The 20,507-nt window shown below is 40.4% G+C and overlaps 1 protein-coding gene across 2 annotated transcripts in view; it reads right to left on the bottom strand.

The window, feature by feature from the left end:
- The window catches only part of SLC25A12 (solute carrier family 25 member 12), a 92,926-nt gene that overhangs the window by 45,804 nt on the left and 26,615 nt on the right, over positions 1 to 20,507 (bottom strand). Inside the window, exons 4-5 of one of the 2 annotated variants that reach the window (XM_004703741.3) lie at positions 8,321 to 8,436; positions 421 to 560 (exon numbers count right to left, since the gene is read on the bottom strand). In XM_004703741.3, coding sequence (XP_004703798.1) covers positions 421 to 560; positions 8,321 to 8,436 — 256 coding nt within the window. Of the gene's footprint in view, positions 1 to 420; positions 561 to 3,952; positions 4,428 to 8,320; positions 8,437 to 20,507 lie in introns of those variants that run through there. The other variant, XM_045298460.1, reaches the window with a different exon arrangement.

The raw sequence follows: 20,507 nt of genomic DNA, 5'->3' as shown, positions 1-20,507 counted from the left end.
TGTTCCTTTAGGTTTTTTTCTGACATTTAAAATAGTCCTTCACAAAATTTCATCCTTTTGCTAATTTATTTCATTACATTTGCCTATGGACTTATGTTATCTCATGGGCAGCTTAAAGACATAAAATTGCCCTAGCAGGTGTTTGTCTTATAATATTCCATTAAACTGTACATTTTAAAGATAGTTTTCTGTATTTGTTTGGTATTTAGCAAAGAAGTTGCCTGTGCTGAACGGCAAATGAGAATCGGAGTGAAATGCCACACGGGGCTGCTATTTTCTGTAAAATATATAAGACAAAGAAGAAGGAAGAGAAGGAGTCGGGAATGCGCGGGAAGGAAAAGTATATATGTACACCAGCGAGAAAAGCTATGCTCTTTAACGATACAATAAAAAACTTCAAACAAACAAACAAAAACTCACCTGGAGAAATTGTGTGAATTCTGTATAGTTCAGGTGCTTCTTCCGGTTATGCCCAAAGTGCAGTCGGATAAATTCACAGTCCCAGTTAAAAGGGATATGATGATGGATAATAGTCTGTCCAAAAATTTCTTTGACATTTTCTTAAAAAGGAAAACAAAAGCAAATCCATTAGATCCAGAATAAGTAGTTTAATCCACTGCAATGTTCCTACAGAAAGAAATTAAGAAAAGTTTTAAAAGTCAATATCATCTGCCTCTATTAAGATTAATTGCAATTTTTTGTGTCTGAGCCTGAAATCACATGTGCAGGAACACAATTGATACAAAATATAATTTTACACTTAAGATTGTGTACCATTACATATAAGGCCGTGAGATTCTTAATTTCTCTTGATTTAATTTTAATTAGGAAGTGATTTATATCTTACACTATAAATGGCTGCTACTTTGCATTCCACTATAAAATCAATAGAGTTTTCCCGTTTCCTCAAGGAGTCGAATTAAGCCCTTTATCAGAAGCCTGAATACCTAAATTACAGTAGAATACAATATTTGTCATACTAAGTATGGTTTGATTGAGGCTTGATTATTACATTCACACTAGCCTGAATAAGTCTATTGAAGATAGGTATAAGAAATACCCCCAAAAGCATATCATTAGCTCAGCGGCAAGCACCTTATTAAAAGCCTCTGATATTGTCAAAAAATATGGTCTTGACACAAAGCTTCAAAACTCCCATAAAAACCATAATTATTAGTCTCAATTATTAAGATATTCTAAGATAAGTGAAATGGTGATTCACTTTTAAATACAGTAGGACTGACTACACGCAGTACACTAACTTTTAGGTAGGAGCCAGTCACCCTGGATAATACACAAGCAAACCGGGAGGCCTGCTCTGCCGGACTCTTCAGCACTCACACTCTGCGACCTCGCTATAAAAAAGTCAATTCACAAATGACTGGTACTGTAACAAGCATAGACCAGATAGACTAATTGAGAAGCTCATGCCAAAAGAAAAAAAAAGGGGGGGGGGGTCATTAACGAAGTTAAGAAAGCAGGAAGCCTATTTTCCTGATGTCTTCAGAACAAAATGATTTTTGAATTCAAGCCAATTGTATTAGTGAAATGGTTTTTAACTACCAACAGCTATTCATTATACTAGAGAATTAGTAAATGCAAGTTTAATGTTTTGAAATCTCCAACTCTGCTATTGCCCCTAATATCTGCAAATTCTTTGACTAGGACACGAACGCTCAGGTTGTAAATGGATTCCCTTTAGTTTGAGAGCCTCTTTTTCTTGATAAAAGCATGACTGCTGAGATAGGGTAAGACTCCTGAACTGGAAATCCTGCTAGTGTGGACGTAATGTCACAGCTCTGGGTAAATCACTGCCATCAGCAAGGCTGGATGGAAGCATTGCATGTCACTGGGGAGATGGGATTCTCATCTGTTTTTTCAAATGGAATGGAACATTCGTTCCTTGGCTAAATACTATACTGTCTGTGCATTTGGAAATCATGCGACATTATTTTCACCACCCTTAAGCACAAAGTAAATATATGAGGTTTTGTTCCTAAAAGCAAAGAATCAAGAGCAATGTATGGACTTCTGACCAACACAAAACATTATCCTTAAATTTATGTGAACTTTCAAGAAGTTACAAAATATATTTTTGGTAGAAGTTTATGTATAATAAGGGTTGTAAAAAATAGTTTTGGCTAAAATTATGACATAGCAGGAAATATATATGTACATATACATATAATCCTTTTAATTAATTAGCTATTTCTAGTCCTAAATTAATTTATTATCTCTAAAGTCTAACTAAAAGTGTTGTCCTAAAACCAACGGAAAGCAGAGCAGGCTAACAAATTACTGCAGAAATTTAAGTACTATTAGAATTATTAAATGGACTAAGTTATTTCAGGGCAAGCTTTCTTTTAAAGGTCACAACTCCCAAGGCACAGTTACTTGATAAGAAAAGTCCCTATCGTTACTTGTATGATGGTGGAACAGGACTGGGTTTCCCTTCATCTCAGAAAATATCAGAATCTCAGAGTATGAAACTACATCAAGGAAAGACAAAGATTCAAATGTTTTCAAAGTAAATTTGTTTTATCTATGGATTTTTTTCCGACTGTGACAAAAAGGCTATTTATAAACCCACATTGCCATGCTTAATTTACATTTGGAAAAAACGTTCTCTAAAATAAAAACTTCAGCTAGAAATGCCATCTTCTAAACTTCCTAGTTCTCTAAATAAAATCCCGGAGTGTCTCTAAAGCCATGAAAAGTGCTGACCTAGGTTCCTCAGAGGGACTCCCCAAGGCAGCGGGTTTCGTTTTCCACGGGCGTTTGGGTGGATGCTTCCTCCTTCTCCCAGAGTGGGTACCTGATGCGCTGCATGTGGTTTGACTGTGACCATCACTAGATGCTGTGGTTATGAACAGCCCCCAGCAGCCACATTAATGATTGGAGCCTAGTCACACAGGCCACAACAGCGGTCACAAAGACTAACCATTTCAAACACACTTTGGCACCACTACCAACTTCCTGCCACTGGTTCAGGAACCTTACCAAAATCATTAATCCAATGATTGGTTTGAAGGCCAATTCAAAATCAGCATTTAGCCTTCACCAGGATGTACTTTATTAAATAGAAAAATTTATTCAAAAGCCCCAGGACTTGGAGATGCCTCTTAAATCTCCTTGACTCCTTTCTTTTCTTGACAAGCGGCTAGTTAGGTGAGGCAATAGCACCAACATCTGATGTTCTGTTTATGTTACCCAGGTTTATCAGGTCCTGCCTGGCATGGAAGTGGGCACCAGTCATCTCAAATATGCCCAATAGATCTAACTGAAATTGTACATTGCAAGTGTTCCCACCCCCCCGTGAGAATCCCGTCTTTCCAGTGGCAAACAAGGGTCTGCAGCTCTAAAGAGCACTCAGAAAATGCTATTGCATTGGCCATCGTTCGGGCCGGATGAAAGGGATATGACTGTCCCGTCTCTCAGGCAGCAAGATCATGATCTCGTGTTTTATACTAGGTTGGTATTGCTAACAGAAACAGGAATCCACTCATTTTCTGAGATATAGAAAACACTAGTCCACTTGTTCACTTCCTGCAGAGCGTGGACTTAGGAAAGAGATGGCTTATAATTCCTTTGAAAAGGGAGTTGGGGCCAAACACAAAAGTGGCCTGTCATTACGTTCTCCTTGTTCAAAGGAGAGGGGCACACTGACTTGTCTGGAGGAGGGCAGGTAATGGTGACAACTGTGAGCAGGTAAAAAAAGTTCACAAATGTTTAGATAACATTAGTCAGTTTAGTTGTATCAGTCACTTATGATGATCGGACTAGATGAAACACACTTTGGAGCATACATATTGTGTAAATATGTCTTACCGGAAGTATTCCTTTCCCAAGCAGCCCACACTGTTGCTCCCCAATTCATCCACCCTCGTCCCTCCCCTGGTTCTCATGGGTGCTTCCTATGGGTCTTGTTCACCTTTCTGCAGTACAAAGTTACCTCTGACCGGGGCTGGCACTCTTCTCCAAGACTGCCGCCATGCCTGCTCCATGAATGAGCCTGGAAGGAGCTGCTGTACCAACGCTGTGGCCAGAGAACTCCTCCTGTAGGTATACAAGCCATCAGCCCTGAGACACAGCCCACCTACCATCAGCCCCAAGACATCCTGAGTCCGAAGATTCCAGTCCAGCAGGAGCCACTTAAGAGGCTTGAGCCCACACATGTTCATTGTCAGGGGGAGAAAAAGACCCCTCAGTAGCTGAGTTTCTGCTCAAGGGACGTCAGAGAGGCTTTCAGAAGGACTTGTACCATAGGAAAGAACAATGACTATCTCTTTTGTGTCGCTGAACAAAAACAACAGTGAGACATGTGTTTGTTTGGTGTTTTTCAGTGAAGGGGAGGAAAGAGGAGGAACAACTAGCAGACCAAAAAGCAAAACAGGGAAACAAACAACAGTAACAAAAAGACCAACAACAGGAACTTTCGGAGGAAGTGCCAACCAATATAGCACTTGGTCCCAACTTCTGGGCTCTACTTTCGGTGGCATCATTGGTTTCCATGGTGACCTCCTCTGTCTCTCTAGGAGAAAGTGCTTCTATTCGTCTTACCCCTTCTCCTCCAGAAGGTGTAATTAAGCTGGACAACCGACCACCATCGTGATCCTGCTGTCAAATCCATGTAAAGGGCCATTACTCAGGAAAGATGAGTTTACACTTAAAGAGCATCTATGACTAAATAAATTAGATGCACCAATTGTTGGTCACCAAATGGTATAAAAAAAGAAAAATACCGTGTCTTTTTCTTTCTTTTTTTTTTTTTTTGCCTCCAACTCTGTTTCTCTAGTAGCCTTGAATATGATTCTGACATTGACATTATCACTGGTGTCCGAAAGCAAGGCACATAAAGGAGTCCCAAGCACGCTGGCTGCTTTACCTTGAACCTTGAGGTGAAGCACCCCTTACCAGATTAAGGCAGGCATTTACTACTTTTTGAATTTCATATCATTCCATGTCTACAGCATTGTTTCCACTGAGAAAGGATAAAGTATTGTTCATATATGTACTTATATCTCCAGAGCCTCTTAGTAATATGCCTAAACCACTCTTTCCCTCTAGGGAAAAAGAGCTTATTTTAGAGACACTAATGAAATCGTTGTTGATTTGTTGGATGTACCGACGACTGGCTACAATCTGAATCAAAAGCAATCCATGCTTCTGGAGGGTCCTACGGCCAGGGGAGCCTGGTGGACCTTTGGAAAAGTTCGCTCTGGAGGTTCCTACTTCTAGACAGACTCTGGACCACCACGTTGACGAGTTTTTAATCGGGAACCTCGAACAGATTACATGTTTCATACTCATTTATTAGTCGACAGCTAGGAGGGCATTTTTAGAAACGCATCTTTGTTAAAGCAACAGCCTGTTTGGTCTTAATTTGGGACAAATGGATGGCAACTCTCCAGCTTCACTGGTCATCTTGGCTACCTCAGGCAGACTATCCAGGTCACAAGTGGACATAAGAAGACCAAGGTGATTCACCCTGCATCCAGCACACACCAGTCATGCAACAGCCTCTACAAGGCTCAGGCCACCGGGCAGAAATACATATCCAAGCTACTAAGTAACTATCCACAGCATGCGTTAGGTGTTTTATTAAAGGAACATCAAATAGGAAACAATGAACTCATGGCTTTAGTCACTCTGTTAAAACTGCCAGATCCTCTCCTAAACTTGCACATTCTGCCGTGGATTGCCAAGATCTCAAACTGAATCCTGTTTCCCAGAGTGAGGGCGTTTCTAGCAGGAAAAAATCCTGTTTGGCACTCAGGTAAATGGTGTTCGGGCATCGCTTTTTATGTAAGTACTTGCAAGGTTGCACACAATATAAGTCTATAACTTAATGTGTATAAAAAGCATACCTAAAAAAATAAAAGCAGATGAGAGCAATATGCACAAATACACAGGAAACATGATCATTATAATCCACAAGAGAGATTCTATTCATGGTCTAATAGCATTCCCCACAGGATTGCACCTTCCAACCAATATTCTCTCCCACTTTTCTCTCTTCATGTGCAAAAAAGAAAGTTCTACTTTAAATATGCCCCAAACTAGAAAACATAAGGCTATTATTTGGGTGAAAGAGCTTTAGCGTTAGAATGGACTTAAAATTCCCTTTTGCCTAACTATATGTCTACAAATACATAAGCGCAATTCATTTTATTAAGTGGGTACAAACATGAAGACTGACCTTCATCACAGATCCAAAATCCTATTAAAATAAACTCCAAGTTAATTATTTCCTTATGCAGACATTCTGAAGCCTTGAATACAGCCTGAAATAAGTGGGCCTTAGAAATCTTGTTAAATGACATTTGTTATAACAGTTTCAATGTGTTTCCCCTTTTCTTGTGACTATGAAATTAAACATTCACTCCTTCATTATGCTTTATTTCATTTTAGTTAAGAAAATCTGTCTCAAAATGGGATTCTCAAAATCAGGGAGGAAGGATGGGGAGAGAAAATGAGCAACAACCAGAGGAAACAGGTGAGCTGGCCTCTCCCCTGTGTGGTCCAGAGGACCATTCAGGGGACTCGAGAACACACAAACAAGGCTGAAAGGGGACCCAGTTCTCCTGTGTGTTGATTATGGAGCAAGCGAGGGAGTGAAAGCAGGACTCTGGAAGGGTCCTGTGCTCTCCAGTTCATACTAGGCGCTAAAAGGAAACCAAGTCAAAACTAAAAAACAACTTTTTTTAGTTGGGTTTTTAATCCTTGTTGTACTTGCTTCAATTCTTAACTTCCAAGCCATAGAGGAAAGCAAGAGATCTAGCAAATGCTAAAAGTGGAATCTAATAAGTGCAAGCTTTCATCTCCATGAAATAATAAAATGTGTGTACACCGACTACAGAGCTCCTGCCAACCCTCATATTAATCTCCTAATAAAGGGTGGCATGGTCTCGGCGCACATGTTGGATGAATTGACTTGGGCACCTTATTTTTTAAAATAAGGGGAAAGCACTCCAGCGGAGTGATTACAAAGAATCATGATATCAAGGGTGGAGGGGCAAAAGAAAAATTTGGTTTGGGGACGTCTAATTCTTGGGCAATATACACGTGAGTTAAGCACAGGCAAGGCACCACTAGCTCAGCTATTCATATTGTTACTCCCCAAGCACTTCCGCACCACCTGTGGAAGTAAGACAGAGCATGTGTGACACCTACTGAATAAAGAAAATGAAACATTATTGCTATCATAGGTTTAACACACACTGACAAGAGGGCGGGGTCTTGTGGTTTCAGCTACAGAATCTAGGTTTTGCTGAAGAAAGTCAACTGTTGTAGCTCTGGAAGACATACTAATCAGAGTTTCGGCGGAGAGAATGCCGAAACCTCCCCGGAAACCTGGAGAGCTGTATGCACTTATTTATTTGGAGTCTCATCTCACATAGGAGACGATTGGATCAATAAGCAGCCAGAAGGGAGTAATCGATACTAAGTTAGAAAATGTGCTCACTAGACCCCAGCAAAGGCCCACTGGCCCTTCTGAGTACTGTATTCACTCCTTCTCACCACGGCAGTCGCAGGCTTCTTCCTTTGGGTCTGAAAGGGCAGTTGGTTGATAACCCAGCCACCAAGTGAATCAATATTTAACAGCTGTGGCTCAAGGAAAGACTGACTTTCAATTTTGGTGCCAATTCAGCTAAACGAGGGACTCACTGTTTTGGTTGAAAAGCCTGTTGCAGGAAAATTAACTGATGCTCTTAGGAAACATCAGTGAATTTGTGCAAGTAAGCATTTCTAAAATCAGACACACGGCTACAAATTGTAATCTCACTTTGCACTTCTGGGAGACATCAACAATGTGTAGGGTCAGATTTGCGTGTTCCGGCTTGGATTCTTAAACTCCAAATCTAAACTAACTAATCCTACCTGAATTCTCGCCCCCAGCCCCATTCTTGCTGTTTGAAGTGACGTCGAATCAATTTTTAGCAGAGACTCTCTACACTCCCTGCCTGGGAATCCCTGCCCGGGAGAATGAGATCACGCCATACTGTTCGCAGTCTACCCTTCAGGAAGCCATTTGCCCAGGCTGGCCCAGAACAGAAATATTTTGGACCAGCTATTTTAGGAACCTGACCGTGACTCAAAGGCTGAGGCAATGACATTCCTAGATCCTTTGACCCTTGGCAACAGCCTAATGCTTTAAAGGCAAGAAAATGATTTGTTGTGCTTGTGTACTTTCTTTTAGGAAATTAGGAAATTACTTATTGATGAAGGTCCTACAGAAGTAGCGATCTGTACTGTTGGTACAGACTGGACCAGCCTCACTGACTTTACTTGAACGCTTAGAATCTTTTTTATTCCTTACCAAATGTCACCTCTCCACTTCCACTCTTGTCAAACAGCTGGAAAGCCACGATGAACATGGAGTCTGGAGCGCACAGGACAGATTCAAACGCCAGAAACTCTTGATAGGAGATCAACCTGGAATAAAATGGAAGGGGTTACTGACTGGTAACCAAAGGGAAAAGAGCAGCTGTTCCTCCCGGCGCTGCTATCTGAGCCGTAGCCGAGATAACTAAGGGCAAGTTCTCTCTTTGAGGTCTTCCCACAAATGCAGAAGGAACGCTAGAATTAGGATATTACCCTTTTCCAAACCTATGAAGGTAACACACTTGGGCAACACACACACATATAATAATAATCAATCAACCGTTTCCAGCATCATGAAAGACAGAACCACACTGAGGTAGTTAAACCTCAATCTGACCAAACCTCCAAACCAGGTTCTTGCAACCTTGACATTATCACCATGTAGGATCAGATCATTCTTTGCTCTGGGGTCTCCTGTGCCGTACGTAACTTTACCAGCATTCCTGGCCTCAGCCTTCTGCATACGCATGGCACTCTCAAAATTGTGGCATGCACAGCTATGTCCAGGCAGAATCATCATCAAGGGAAATTGGACAATGAGAACCACTGCTGCAGACTTAGTTAACAATTTGTAGAAAACGCAAGATGCAGAAGAAACACCCATGAAACACCATCACAAGAACTCAACTAGCAAAAATTCAGTCAGGGAAAAACTGCAAGGCAGATGTCTACAGGAAAAAATTTTTACTACAGATATGGAAGGAAACCTTGATTTTATTTTATTTATTTATTTATTTTTAACATTTTATTAGGGGATCATACAACTGTTATCCCAATCCATACACACATCAATTGTGTAAAGCGCATTTGTACATCATTTCTCAAAACATTCTCTCCATTTAAACCCCCGACATTAGGTCCTCATTTTTCCCCTCCCTCCCCGCTCCCCCCTCCCGCATGAGCCCTTGATAGTTTATAAATGGGTATTTTGTCGAAACCTTGATTTTAAAAGACCTCAGTGCAAAGTAAAAGGAAATAGAGGAAAGAACGAGGAGGCAAAAGACATTTATAAACGTATAAACATAGACAAACACATTTGTACATATATTAATATATAACGAGAATATAGGTCTATGTACATATATTTATAAGTATTAAGGTAGCAGATAGACATTGGGCCTCTACTCAAGTCCTCCCTCAATGCAAGAACACTTTGTTCGAATAAGCTGGCATTCTGTGATGCTCATGTTCCCGACACGACAGCTGAAGACAAAATGTGTGCATAAGCAAATGTGGTGAAGAAAGCTGATGGTGCCCAGCTATCAAAAGATATAGCATCTGAGGTCTTAAAGGCTTGAAGATAAACAAGCAGCCATCTAGCAGGGAAGCGACACACACCAGCCTGTATGACCACAAGGTGTCCATGGGATCAGGTGTCAGGCATGAAAAGACCCAAAACAAACAACCATTCCATTGTGAACAAGGGGGGTCGCAATGGAGACCCAAAGCTCATTATAGACAAGTGGACATCCCCTCACAGAAGGCCACAAGGAAGGGACGAGCCAGCCACGGTGCAGTATAGCACCAAGGAAACACACAACATTCCTCTAGTTCTTTAATGCTTCTCCCCACCCCACCCCACTCCTGCCTCCACTTATGACCCCAGTGCTAACTTACAAATCCAGCAAGAGCAGAGCATGTACACTGGTACAGATAAGAGCTCTGGACACATGGAATTCAGGACAGATAAACATCTCAGGACCAATAATGAGAGGAGCGCTACCATGAGGGTAGGGGGAAGGTGAGAGGGGAAAAAAGGGGGAACCAATCACAATGATCGATGTATAACACCCCTCAGGGGGACAAACGACAGAAACGTGGGGGAAGGGAGACAGTGGATGGTGTGAAATATGAAAATAAAAATAATTTATAAATTATCAAGGGTTCACAAGGATGGGAAGGTGGGGGAGGGAGGGGAAAAAAGAGGAGTTGATACCAAGGTCTCAAGTAGAAGGAAAATGTTTTGAAAATGATGATGGCAACATATATACAAATGTGCTTGATACAATTGATGTATGGATTGTTATAAGTGCTGTAAGACACCCCCCCCAATAAAATGATTAACAAAAAAAAAAGACTTCAGTGATGCAGTAATATATAGACCTTAAAATAAATAAATATATATATATATATACCTTATTTGGATCTGATTCAAAAAAATTGTATAACAAATTTTGAAGACTGGTAAGACAATTTTAAAAGTGGAAATACTGATGCCACACAAATGATTAAGAAATCAATGCTCCTTTTTGGGAGGATTTTGGAGTGGGCAGGGCAGGGGAATGAGCGCTTATCTTTTGGAGTCATAAGCAGAGATATTTAAAGATGAAACAGGCCATCTGGGATTGACTTCAGAACTACACAGGAGAATTATGGAGTTCTAAATGAAACAGGATTAATATTTTGGTAATTATTAGATATGAGTGATAAGTACACTGAGTTCACTATATATTACTCTCAACTTGATGTTTGACATGTCAGTATGTTTAAAGAAAAAATGAAAACCAAGTAACTATGAGGGAGGGGAACTACAGCACGTTGGAGGTCATCCAGGACTAACAATTACTTGAGGTGCAACAGCACCTACAATTGTCTGGTTGTTTTTTTTTTTTCCGTAATTATCTATTACAGCAGTCTGATCATGCATGGTCCTGGAACAGTCAAATAGTAACGCAATTAGAATCAGGTGTCAAAGGCTGGTCTGCCACCATCACAGGCAATGATGGTGCACAAACACACTCAGAGCCTCCGTAACGGTGGGCTGTTTGAAGGGACCAGGGTGAGCACCACTGATGGGCTCAGGCCCGGGATGGCTGTACGGACCTCCGCAGAGGTTGGAAGAACCCGCTCTCCCTTGGCATAGTGCCAAAATGTGGCCAATTGAGGCTGGAATAAGTCACAGCAGTATTTACCATCGCTGAGCCTCCTCCACCAAGTTACAGATAAATTGAGCCATGGTTCTTTTTCTGTGTTGTTGTTTGGTTGGACTTGTCTTGTTTTGTTTTGGTACTGCAGGAGCAGTGAATTATTAGCTCTTCCAGCTAAGTCTCTAACTCTCCCCCTTAGAAAGAAGGTGGGGGAAGGTCCTGATAAGATTCGCCTGTGAGTCACTGTGAACAGGATTCCTTTGAATGTCATCCTGCTGCAGACAAAATAAGCCCTCTGAGAAGCAGGGGGAGGGGGGCAGTTCTCACTAGCAGCAAGAGCTAGGAGTGCAGCCTCCTCTGGACACCCCCCCCCCCACAAGACAGCTTTACTAAGGGAGGAGCAGCAGGACCAGGAGACGGAGCATGAAATAGAGTAATGCTAGTTGTACTATATACAATGTTGCAATACCCAATTTGCTGATGTTCAAAGATCATAATTATAATGATACTAGTAGCATGAATAATAAACTTTAAAAAAAGGTATCCGACCAACTTATGATGACAGAGGCATCAGAGCAGGATCCAATAAGAGCTATCTGTATTGGGTTTCTAAAACGTAATGAATCTTGCATCACTGAAGATAATGTAATTAACCAGGGGTCAGAACTGCACTAAGATTGCATCCAGTGACTTTACGGAGCTGGAATGCAGTACATGGAGTCCTCTCCCAGAGCAAGCGTGCTCGAAACCTTCTGTGTTGTTTCTATTGACCAACTGTCCAAGTAAAGGCATTGGGAAAGTCCATTTTATATGCACACATGTGTATGACCTTTCATGTCAATCCATTTTTCTCCATAAATATGTAAGATATAGCAACTTACACGTTTTGAACGATCCAAACTAACTAATATTTGACAATTCAGGAAAGATGAACATCTGTGAAAGTTATCTGATTAAAGATTTTCAACCCCCTGAAAAACATAAGCACTCAACTTTGGGGGCTCAGGACCATAGTTTCTGGAGACACCACGGTCAACTAGCATAATATAATTCACAAAGACACAATATCTGTGGATTGCCGAGGCTGTCCATCTTTACAGGAGCAGAAAGTCTCCTCTTGCTCCCTCAAAGGGGTTGGTGTGTTGTTCACTGCTGACCTCGCTGTGAAGTAGCCCAACTCTTAACCCACTCCTAATACGAACCCTCCTGGTAGCAGCCGGAGGGTTTGCAAATGCAAATCTGATGAGTGGTCACTCTTGTACTTACTAGTTTCTTTGGCACAGAAAGCAGTATGACTTTTTTCAAATTGTCATTAGTTGCCAACACTAGGAAATCATAGGAGTTCACATAAATATCCAGTTTTTTATTAGCAAATTGCAAACTTGAGCAATATAAGGGCTCTAGTCTAAGGTGACCAGACGTCCCGCTTTTGAACAATTTTTCCCACGTCCCATGGCATTTTTTAAAAGTCCCGATTTTTGGAAAGAATGCACAACAAGCTAGGGTATGCGGTTCTCGGCTGCCATGTGGCTATTTCACCAGGATATGAGTTTTATTAATGGTGTCCCACTTCACCAATGTTAAAATCTGGTCACCTTACTCTAGTCCCAAGGAACACCAGCCAACTAGAGCCAAGCCCCAACTGCCTCTGGCAGGCAGATCTGTGGATTTGACATCCTTTGCTACATAGATTTCCAACCTAGTAACCAGTTGTTTACATTTAAAAGATAAAGCCTATCTGAACTGCTGTGGATTCTTCAACCTCTGCATCTCCAGCCGTGGTCTTCTTGCTTCATCTTTCTGCTTTCTGGTCCATCAATCCTGGCAGCTACACAAGTTAAGAAAATCCTCCAACTTAACATCTTAACCACAGACTTGAACCCGATGGAATTTACCCACTTCTACAATCATATGAGCCACTTTTTTGATAAACACATAATCATCACTGGGTTTGCTTATCTGGAGAACCCAGCTGACCACATTCAGTTAAGTTGGAATTCCCAAATGTTTCATGAGATATGTTGTTATGTGCTAATTCAGTAACTCAGGTCTAGTGGAATGGAAAACTTTTGGTTTTGTTTTTCACGTACCACAGGATTGCTCAAGTTTTCAACAATGCACCTGCTCTTTCTTCAAAGGTATCAAGGACTGTCTTATGAGAATTTCAGGGGAAATTTTACCCTATCAACCTCATAGCCCTGATCTTCAGATTCCTTTTTGCTCTCCAAATGCAAAAAAAATAAGAGAAAAGAAACATTGAGGGGGAACATGATTTGAGTTCTTGAGAATACCAAACTGTTGTTTTGCAGTGAGGTAATGAGAGGCCACAGAATTCTCCAATGATGGGTTAAGGAAGATGGAAATATCACCTTCAGAAATGTGGAGCTAGGTTGAAGACATGTTGAGAAACAATTGACCCACATTTTTATAATCTTGTTTAAATGAAGGTGGCTGTGCTTTTGTGACAATACTTTTTACTTAGTCTCGTGTGGATGTTCACTGCAAACCTCTTTCAATTTTGCTTATGTTTGAAAAATTTCCTAACAGAATATTGGGAAAATGGGGAATGAATAGGTCACTTGACAACCTCTCTGTTAAGTTCCCAATCTATTTTTAATGGACAAGCATTATGTCACATTATAATGTAACAATGTTTTTCAAAAATCAAAGAGTCTGCTCATCTGTTAAGATAAAGCAAATGGTTTCAAAACCTTTTTCCTTTATACTACATCAAATTCCCCTATTACAACAAAGTTTCATATAACAAATGCAAATCACAAGCCACTGTGGAGTGAAGAAGCCACTGATGAATTCAGACCTTAGTAGTCTGCTAAAAATGGGAAGAAGACAGAATTTTACTTTCTACCACATATTACCTTACTATTTAGCTTTTTATTTTTTTAAATATAATCTCAATTTTAAATAATGTATTATAGGAAGTTTTGTTGTTGCTAATTTTCTATAACTTCCCTCTTAAATTTAATGATGGGAACTAACAGAATTCCAAAATACTGTTAATTTTGCAATTAAAAAAACAAAAAGAATGTACAAATGTGCTTGACACAATGTATGGATTGTGATAAGAGTTGTACAAGCCACCAATAAAAATGATTTTTAAAGAAAAAAAAAGGATTTCCACATGAAAAAGCTCTTCTCTATCTTAAAGTTATCCTGCCTGTCTGAGCATTATACTATTTTAACACCAGTCTATGTGGGATCAAATTACGAAACATACTTGAAAGATGAGACAGAGGTTTTAAGGGGTAATGGTTGTTAATGAGCGAGGTGCACAGGGTTGCATAGCGTAAAGAATGAAATCAGTATCACTAAATTGTACATGTAGAAATTCTGTTTTACTGTGTATGCGCTCACCAAAATACAATTAGGGGGAAAAAATTTAAGTTATACTGTATATGTATTTATCTATACATATTCCCTATTTTACATGCATATTCTCTGGAATAAGGGATAGTATTGCTGATGTCAGTGAAATGTGCCTGAAGCAGAGAATACCAGAAAGATGCCTACTTGCATTTTATTGATTATGCAAAGGCATTTGTGGAGATAATAATAAGCTATGGATAACAGTGCAAAGAAATGAAATTTCAGAACCCTTAATTGTGCTCATGCTGAACCTGTACTTGGACCAAGAGGCAGTCGTTCATACAGAACAAGGGAATACTAACCGGTTTAAAATCAGCAAAGGTGTGGGTCAGAGTTCAAATAAGTATCCTTTCACCATACTTATTCAATCGGTACGCTGAGCAGGTAATAAAAACGCTGGGCTATATGAAGAACATGGTGTCAGACTCGGAGGAGGCGTATTAACAACCTGCAATAGGCAGCTAACACAACATTGCTTGCTGAAAACAAGGAGGACTTAAAACACTCGCTGATCAAGGTTTAAAATACAGCTTTCAGTATAGACTGCAAGTCAATTTACAGAAAACCAAACAATTCACAATTGAACCAGTAGACATTATGAAAAATGGAGACAAGGTTGCAGTTGTGAAGAATTTCATTTTCCGTGGCTCCACAGTGAATGCTCATGGAAGCAGCAGTCAGGGAATCAAGCGGTGTATCTGCACTGGGTAAATCTGCTGCCCAGGGTTGCTTTAAAGCATGAGGAGTAAAGGTAGCACTTTAAGGCAGTGGGTCTCCACCTTCCTGATGCTGCGACCCTTAATACAGCTCCTCATGTGGTGGGGACCCCCAGCCATAACATTATTTCCGTTGCTACTTCATAACTGTCATTTTGTTACTATTATGAATCGGATGACCCTGTGAAAAGGTCATTCGACGCCCAAAGGGGTCGCAACCCACAGGTTGAGAACTGCTGCTTTAAAGACTAAAGTCTTCCTGATCCAAGTCTGGTATTTTTAACTGCTTACAACTATGTGAAAGTTGGACAATGAAGAGAAATGGATGCATGTGCATTATGATGTTGGAAAAGAATATTGAAAGTATTGTGGACTGCCAGAAGGAATAAATCGGTCTTTGACAAAGCACAACCAAATCCTCCTTAGAAACAAAGATGGGGAAACCATCGCACGTACTTCAGACATATTATTAGGCAAGATGAGGCCCCGAACAATGACATCATGTCTGGTAAAGTGGAGGGTCAGCCAAAAAGATAACGCTGAACAAGGGGTACTGACAGTGTCTTCAACAATGGCTTCAAAACGTAACAGCTGTGGGAATGGTGCCGGGCCAGGCAGTGTTGCGTGGTTGTGCGCAGTCACTATGCCAGCACCTAACAGCAGTATGCACACGGAATATTAAAGGAAAACATTGTGAAAAAGCAAAAGATAGGGAAATATCGCTTTCCATATCACAGAAAGGAATAGAGCCGCCAGCTGAAATTCTGTCTAAGGCTAAATATAGAAACTATGGTTTTAGATGTTACCGTTTCAAACAAGCAACTGTCTAAATATTTGAAACTCGGATCATACAATAGTCCCTGAGATCTGCATTGAATGCACAGAATCATTTTGCTTCTCATTATGTAACCAGACTTCAGAGTTTAAGCCACAATTCTTCAAATAACACTCGGCTAATAGCTTTGACTTTCAGACAGCCTATCATGCTATTTATACATACAATCCTGCTTTCCCTGGGCCCGCCACTGCAGGCACCTGTATTCCAGAGTCCTGCTAATTTACTCCCCACCGAAGGGAAATGAGTATCAGGAGACAGGTACAGTACCTCCTATGTTTGACAACATGGGGGAGGGGCACCAAAGGGCATGGTATTGACCTCTCCTAAACCGCCTTCTCCCATCCACTTAGCCAACTCCTCACTGCATACATTCTCATTTCACTCATTCAGACCTGCTCTTCAATAATGAAGAGTAACATTATGTGGTGCTATTTGAAGTTTGTGCCTATATTACTCATCATCAAAAAACTACCATTCAGGAAAGAGGGAACCGATTACATGGAACTGTGTGTGACCTCCTCCCTGGGGGACAGACAACCAAAAAGTGGATGAAGGGAGACGTCGGACAGGGCAAGATATGACAAAATACCCATTTATAAGCTATCAAGGGCTCATGCGGGAGGGGGGAGCAGGGAGGGAGGGGAAAAATGAGGACCTAATGTCGGGGGTTTAAATGGAGAGAAAATGTTTTGAGAAACGATGTACAAATGCGCTTTACACAATTGATGTGTGTATGGATTGGGATAACAGTTGTATAAGCCCCTAATAAAATGTTTAAAAAGAGAAGAAAAAAAAACAACTACCATTCATCCTAAGGTTAGGAGGGCAAACACAGGACCAACTGAGCTATTCTGATTCTCCTTCAATGAGGGTCGTTGACCATTTGGATTAAGTCAACATTATCAGAGCCTTTGATTTTCTGGAATTAAAATTATTTTTAAGAAAGGAATTTCAAAAATGATATTTAAAACTTTTTTTTAGTCATAAAACCTTATATAAATCTGACTCTTGATTCTAGCCTGGGATAGCTCCTCACATCAAGGCAGGGACAAACCCACTCATTTGCACTCATTCCAGACAGGAAATTAAGAATCTTTAGCACTCTAGAAAATAACTTTTATGTGTTTTTAAAATTATGTACATATTTCACTAACATTCATTTTTATGACGGATTCCTACGGATCAGACTTCCTACGCAATCCCCCACAGACTCATCCCACAGAGGGGAAAAAACAAAAATGAAGGTTTATGATGTTTTTCAAATTTGAATTAGCACAGATTTGCCTCTTTTAAAAGTGAGGTGGGGAATCGAGCTCCCATATGACCCAGCAATTCCACTACTGGGGACATGCCCAGAAGAAATAAGAAACAGATCACGACCCTCATCTGCTCTCCAACGTTCATCGTTGCGCAGTTCACAACTGCAAAAAATTGGAAACACCCTAGATTTCCATCAATAGAGGGATGAGTAAAGAAAGCGCTAGTATTTACACACAATGAAGTACTACGCATCCCTAAAAAACATGCCCTTGAGGCCCCACAGTGGGGAGGAGGAAGAATAACGATGGCAATGGGGGCGTCAGGGCACTAACCCAACCAAGGGGAGGGTCTGGTTTCTATTTCCACAGGAAAGGGAGAGGGAGAGTAGACCTCATTCCGGTGTGCCAATTTACGAGGGCCATGTTACTGTGTGGAGCAGCTCGATCCCAGAGATGACTGCAGGGCTGTCATGACAGCCGCAGAGGGCAGCTCTGAAGATACAGTTCAGGAGAGCAGCCGGTCTGACTGCCCACCTGGGGCCAAACCAAGATGAATGTGCAACCGACCACAAAGTCCGTGAAGAATTCCTAGCATAGACTTCTGACTCGGGGGACAGCACTTGGGACCCTATCTGACTTCGATGTGTATTCCTCACAAGGGGGCCACACTGAAAGACTCCAGTACAGGGGTAGCGAGGGGTGGGGAATAGACTGCTCCACCCCTGATGGCTGGAATAGCAATGTGGACTTAGGATGCTTGCTTTTCAGACATGATCACTGAAGACAAAAAGTATGTAAGAAGGGTTAGGTATCAGGACCCGGGACAGGTGATGGGGACTGGAATGATGATTTTTAACATGTGCTTTTCTTTCTTTAAACAGAGATGTCTCTATCTGCTCTATGTCATTATTCGTGTTAGGCTTGTGACTATTTGCATGTTTTTTGGTGTTTATCTATACAAATAATCCAGGTTAGGTGACCTTACAGAGACAGTAACTGAATTGATGGTTCCTGGGGGGCATGGGAGGGGAGCAGGGAGTTGGGAGGGGAACGGGGAGCCAATAAGAGCCAATAATGACAGGCACAAGAAAATAGTAAGTGTTCTAAAGTGGACAACAAGGAGTGGGTAGCTTTTCTTGACATATTTGAACAATTGAATTGTATCTGAGAGGAATTACTGAAATGTGAATGACGGGTAAAAATAACTGTGGGATTGAAGGGAAAAAAACAATAAAAATATAAATTTATATATATGTAACATATATGTAATAAGGAAGTGGATGGACTTTGGGCTTCTACTTAAATCCTGCCTCAGTGCAAGAATGATTTGGTCTAATAATGTGGCCCTGTATGATACTCATTTTCCTGACATGGCATTGCTTTCCTGACATTGCTAAAGACAAAATGGTGCATAAGCAAATGTGGTGAAAAAGGCTGATGGTCCGGCTATCAAAAGATGCAGCATCTGGGGTGTTAAAGGCCTTGTAATTAAACAAGTGATCATCCAGCAGGGAAGCAACAAAGCCCACATGGAAGGAGCACACCTGTGTGATCATGAGGTGTCAATGGGAAGAGGTAATCAGAAATTCAAAAATACACAACCAACCCAAAGTGAAGAGGATATGGATGCAATAGAGACCCAAAACTCACTTGCAAGGTATTGGACAGTCCCTCTCAGAAGGGCCACACAGAAAGGATGATAAATCCAGGGTGCGGTATGGCACTGATGACCCACATAATTATCTGCTAGTTCTTTAATATTTCCTCCCCTTACTATTAAGGCTGTTATATGTTTTTACCTCATTAATCATATTAGATTTATGTATGGTCATTTGTATTTTTAAGATAGTTTGGTACATGAAAGTAAGATAGATACTTCCTGCAAAAGCAGTAACAGGAGTAATGGTTCCCTGAGGGTATGGGAAGAGGGGCAGGGAAGTAAGGGGCTGATAGCATTGATGACTGTATAACTCTACTCAGTGGGATTGAACAACAGAACTGTATGTGAGTGGATATATTGGACTATGTAAAATATGTCAATAAAACTATTATAATAAATAAATAAATGTGAGATGGGTTCTATTTTTTAAAGTAAATACCATTAACATTGTTGGAGTGTTCACTAGCCCAAAGATATTTTTTATCTATTCCATTATAGCAACTTAAACCTTGACCATGTGAAAATGTCCTACTTTAAAAATCCCACTCAGCCTGGGAAAACCGCATGAAGCATCAAAGGAAATACTCTCTATGTACTATTCAGTTGGAACTACAACAGTTGGTCACAAGAAGAAGCCTCTAAAAAGATATAAATATTCTGAAAGTAGGTCTCAGACCAAATTAATAACATCAAATACTGACAGGTTCTAAAAGAACTGAATTCATATTTTAACTTTAATTATTCTGAAGAAGGAATTCTAATTAAATATAAGTAATTTGCATATGTCTTACTGTATAATCACTATTGAGAAATCCAATGACTAAACAGTCCAGAGTTAGTGCTCAACTAATTTGATTTTTTTAGAGACTAAATACAAAATGTGCGCAAGATCTCTGTTATAAATTATTTATGTTACACACAATCTTCAATATAAGCTTTCATTGAGCACGTAGTAGATGTTATAAACTGTGTTAGGTTAAAGTACTAACACTGGATTCAAAAGCTTAAGATACCAACACTTCTAATTTATCTATCGCAATCGCCTCCTAGATTTCACTGCATTTTAGCCCTGTCCTGTTCCTCCATAAAATCTGATCATATTTGTAGTTAGTAGAAGCAGTTTTTAATGACTCCTCATTGCCCAGTTTTCCAAAGTTTTCACACAGAAAGAAACAAATCTCAGGCCTAGAGGCTTTAAATTGGATAAGCAAATCGACATTCAGAATTCAATCATGTAGATTTTTTTTATTTGCTCCACAATACTCTTATATTTAATTTTTATATAAAAATAATGGTATGCTTTTTCCCCACAAATTGAGTAAACTGACACTCCAGTAAGTGCACCTTGTTATTTTTGTGCCTTCACACTGCCAAGCTAAAAATACCTCCAAGACGGAG

Source organism: Echinops telfairi, unplaced genomic scaffold, assembly GCF_000313985.2.
Source record: "Echinops telfairi isolate 266 unplaced genomic scaffold, ASM31398v2 ScPeMD7_4;HRSCAF=17, whole genome shotgun sequence".
Classification (NCBI taxonomy): domain Eukaryota; kingdom Metazoa; phylum Chordata; class Mammalia; order Afrosoricida; family Tenrecidae; genus Echinops; species Echinops telfairi.
The sequence above is the reverse complement of the archived record's forward strand: the minus strand, read 5'-3'. Positions and strand labels throughout refer to the sequence as shown.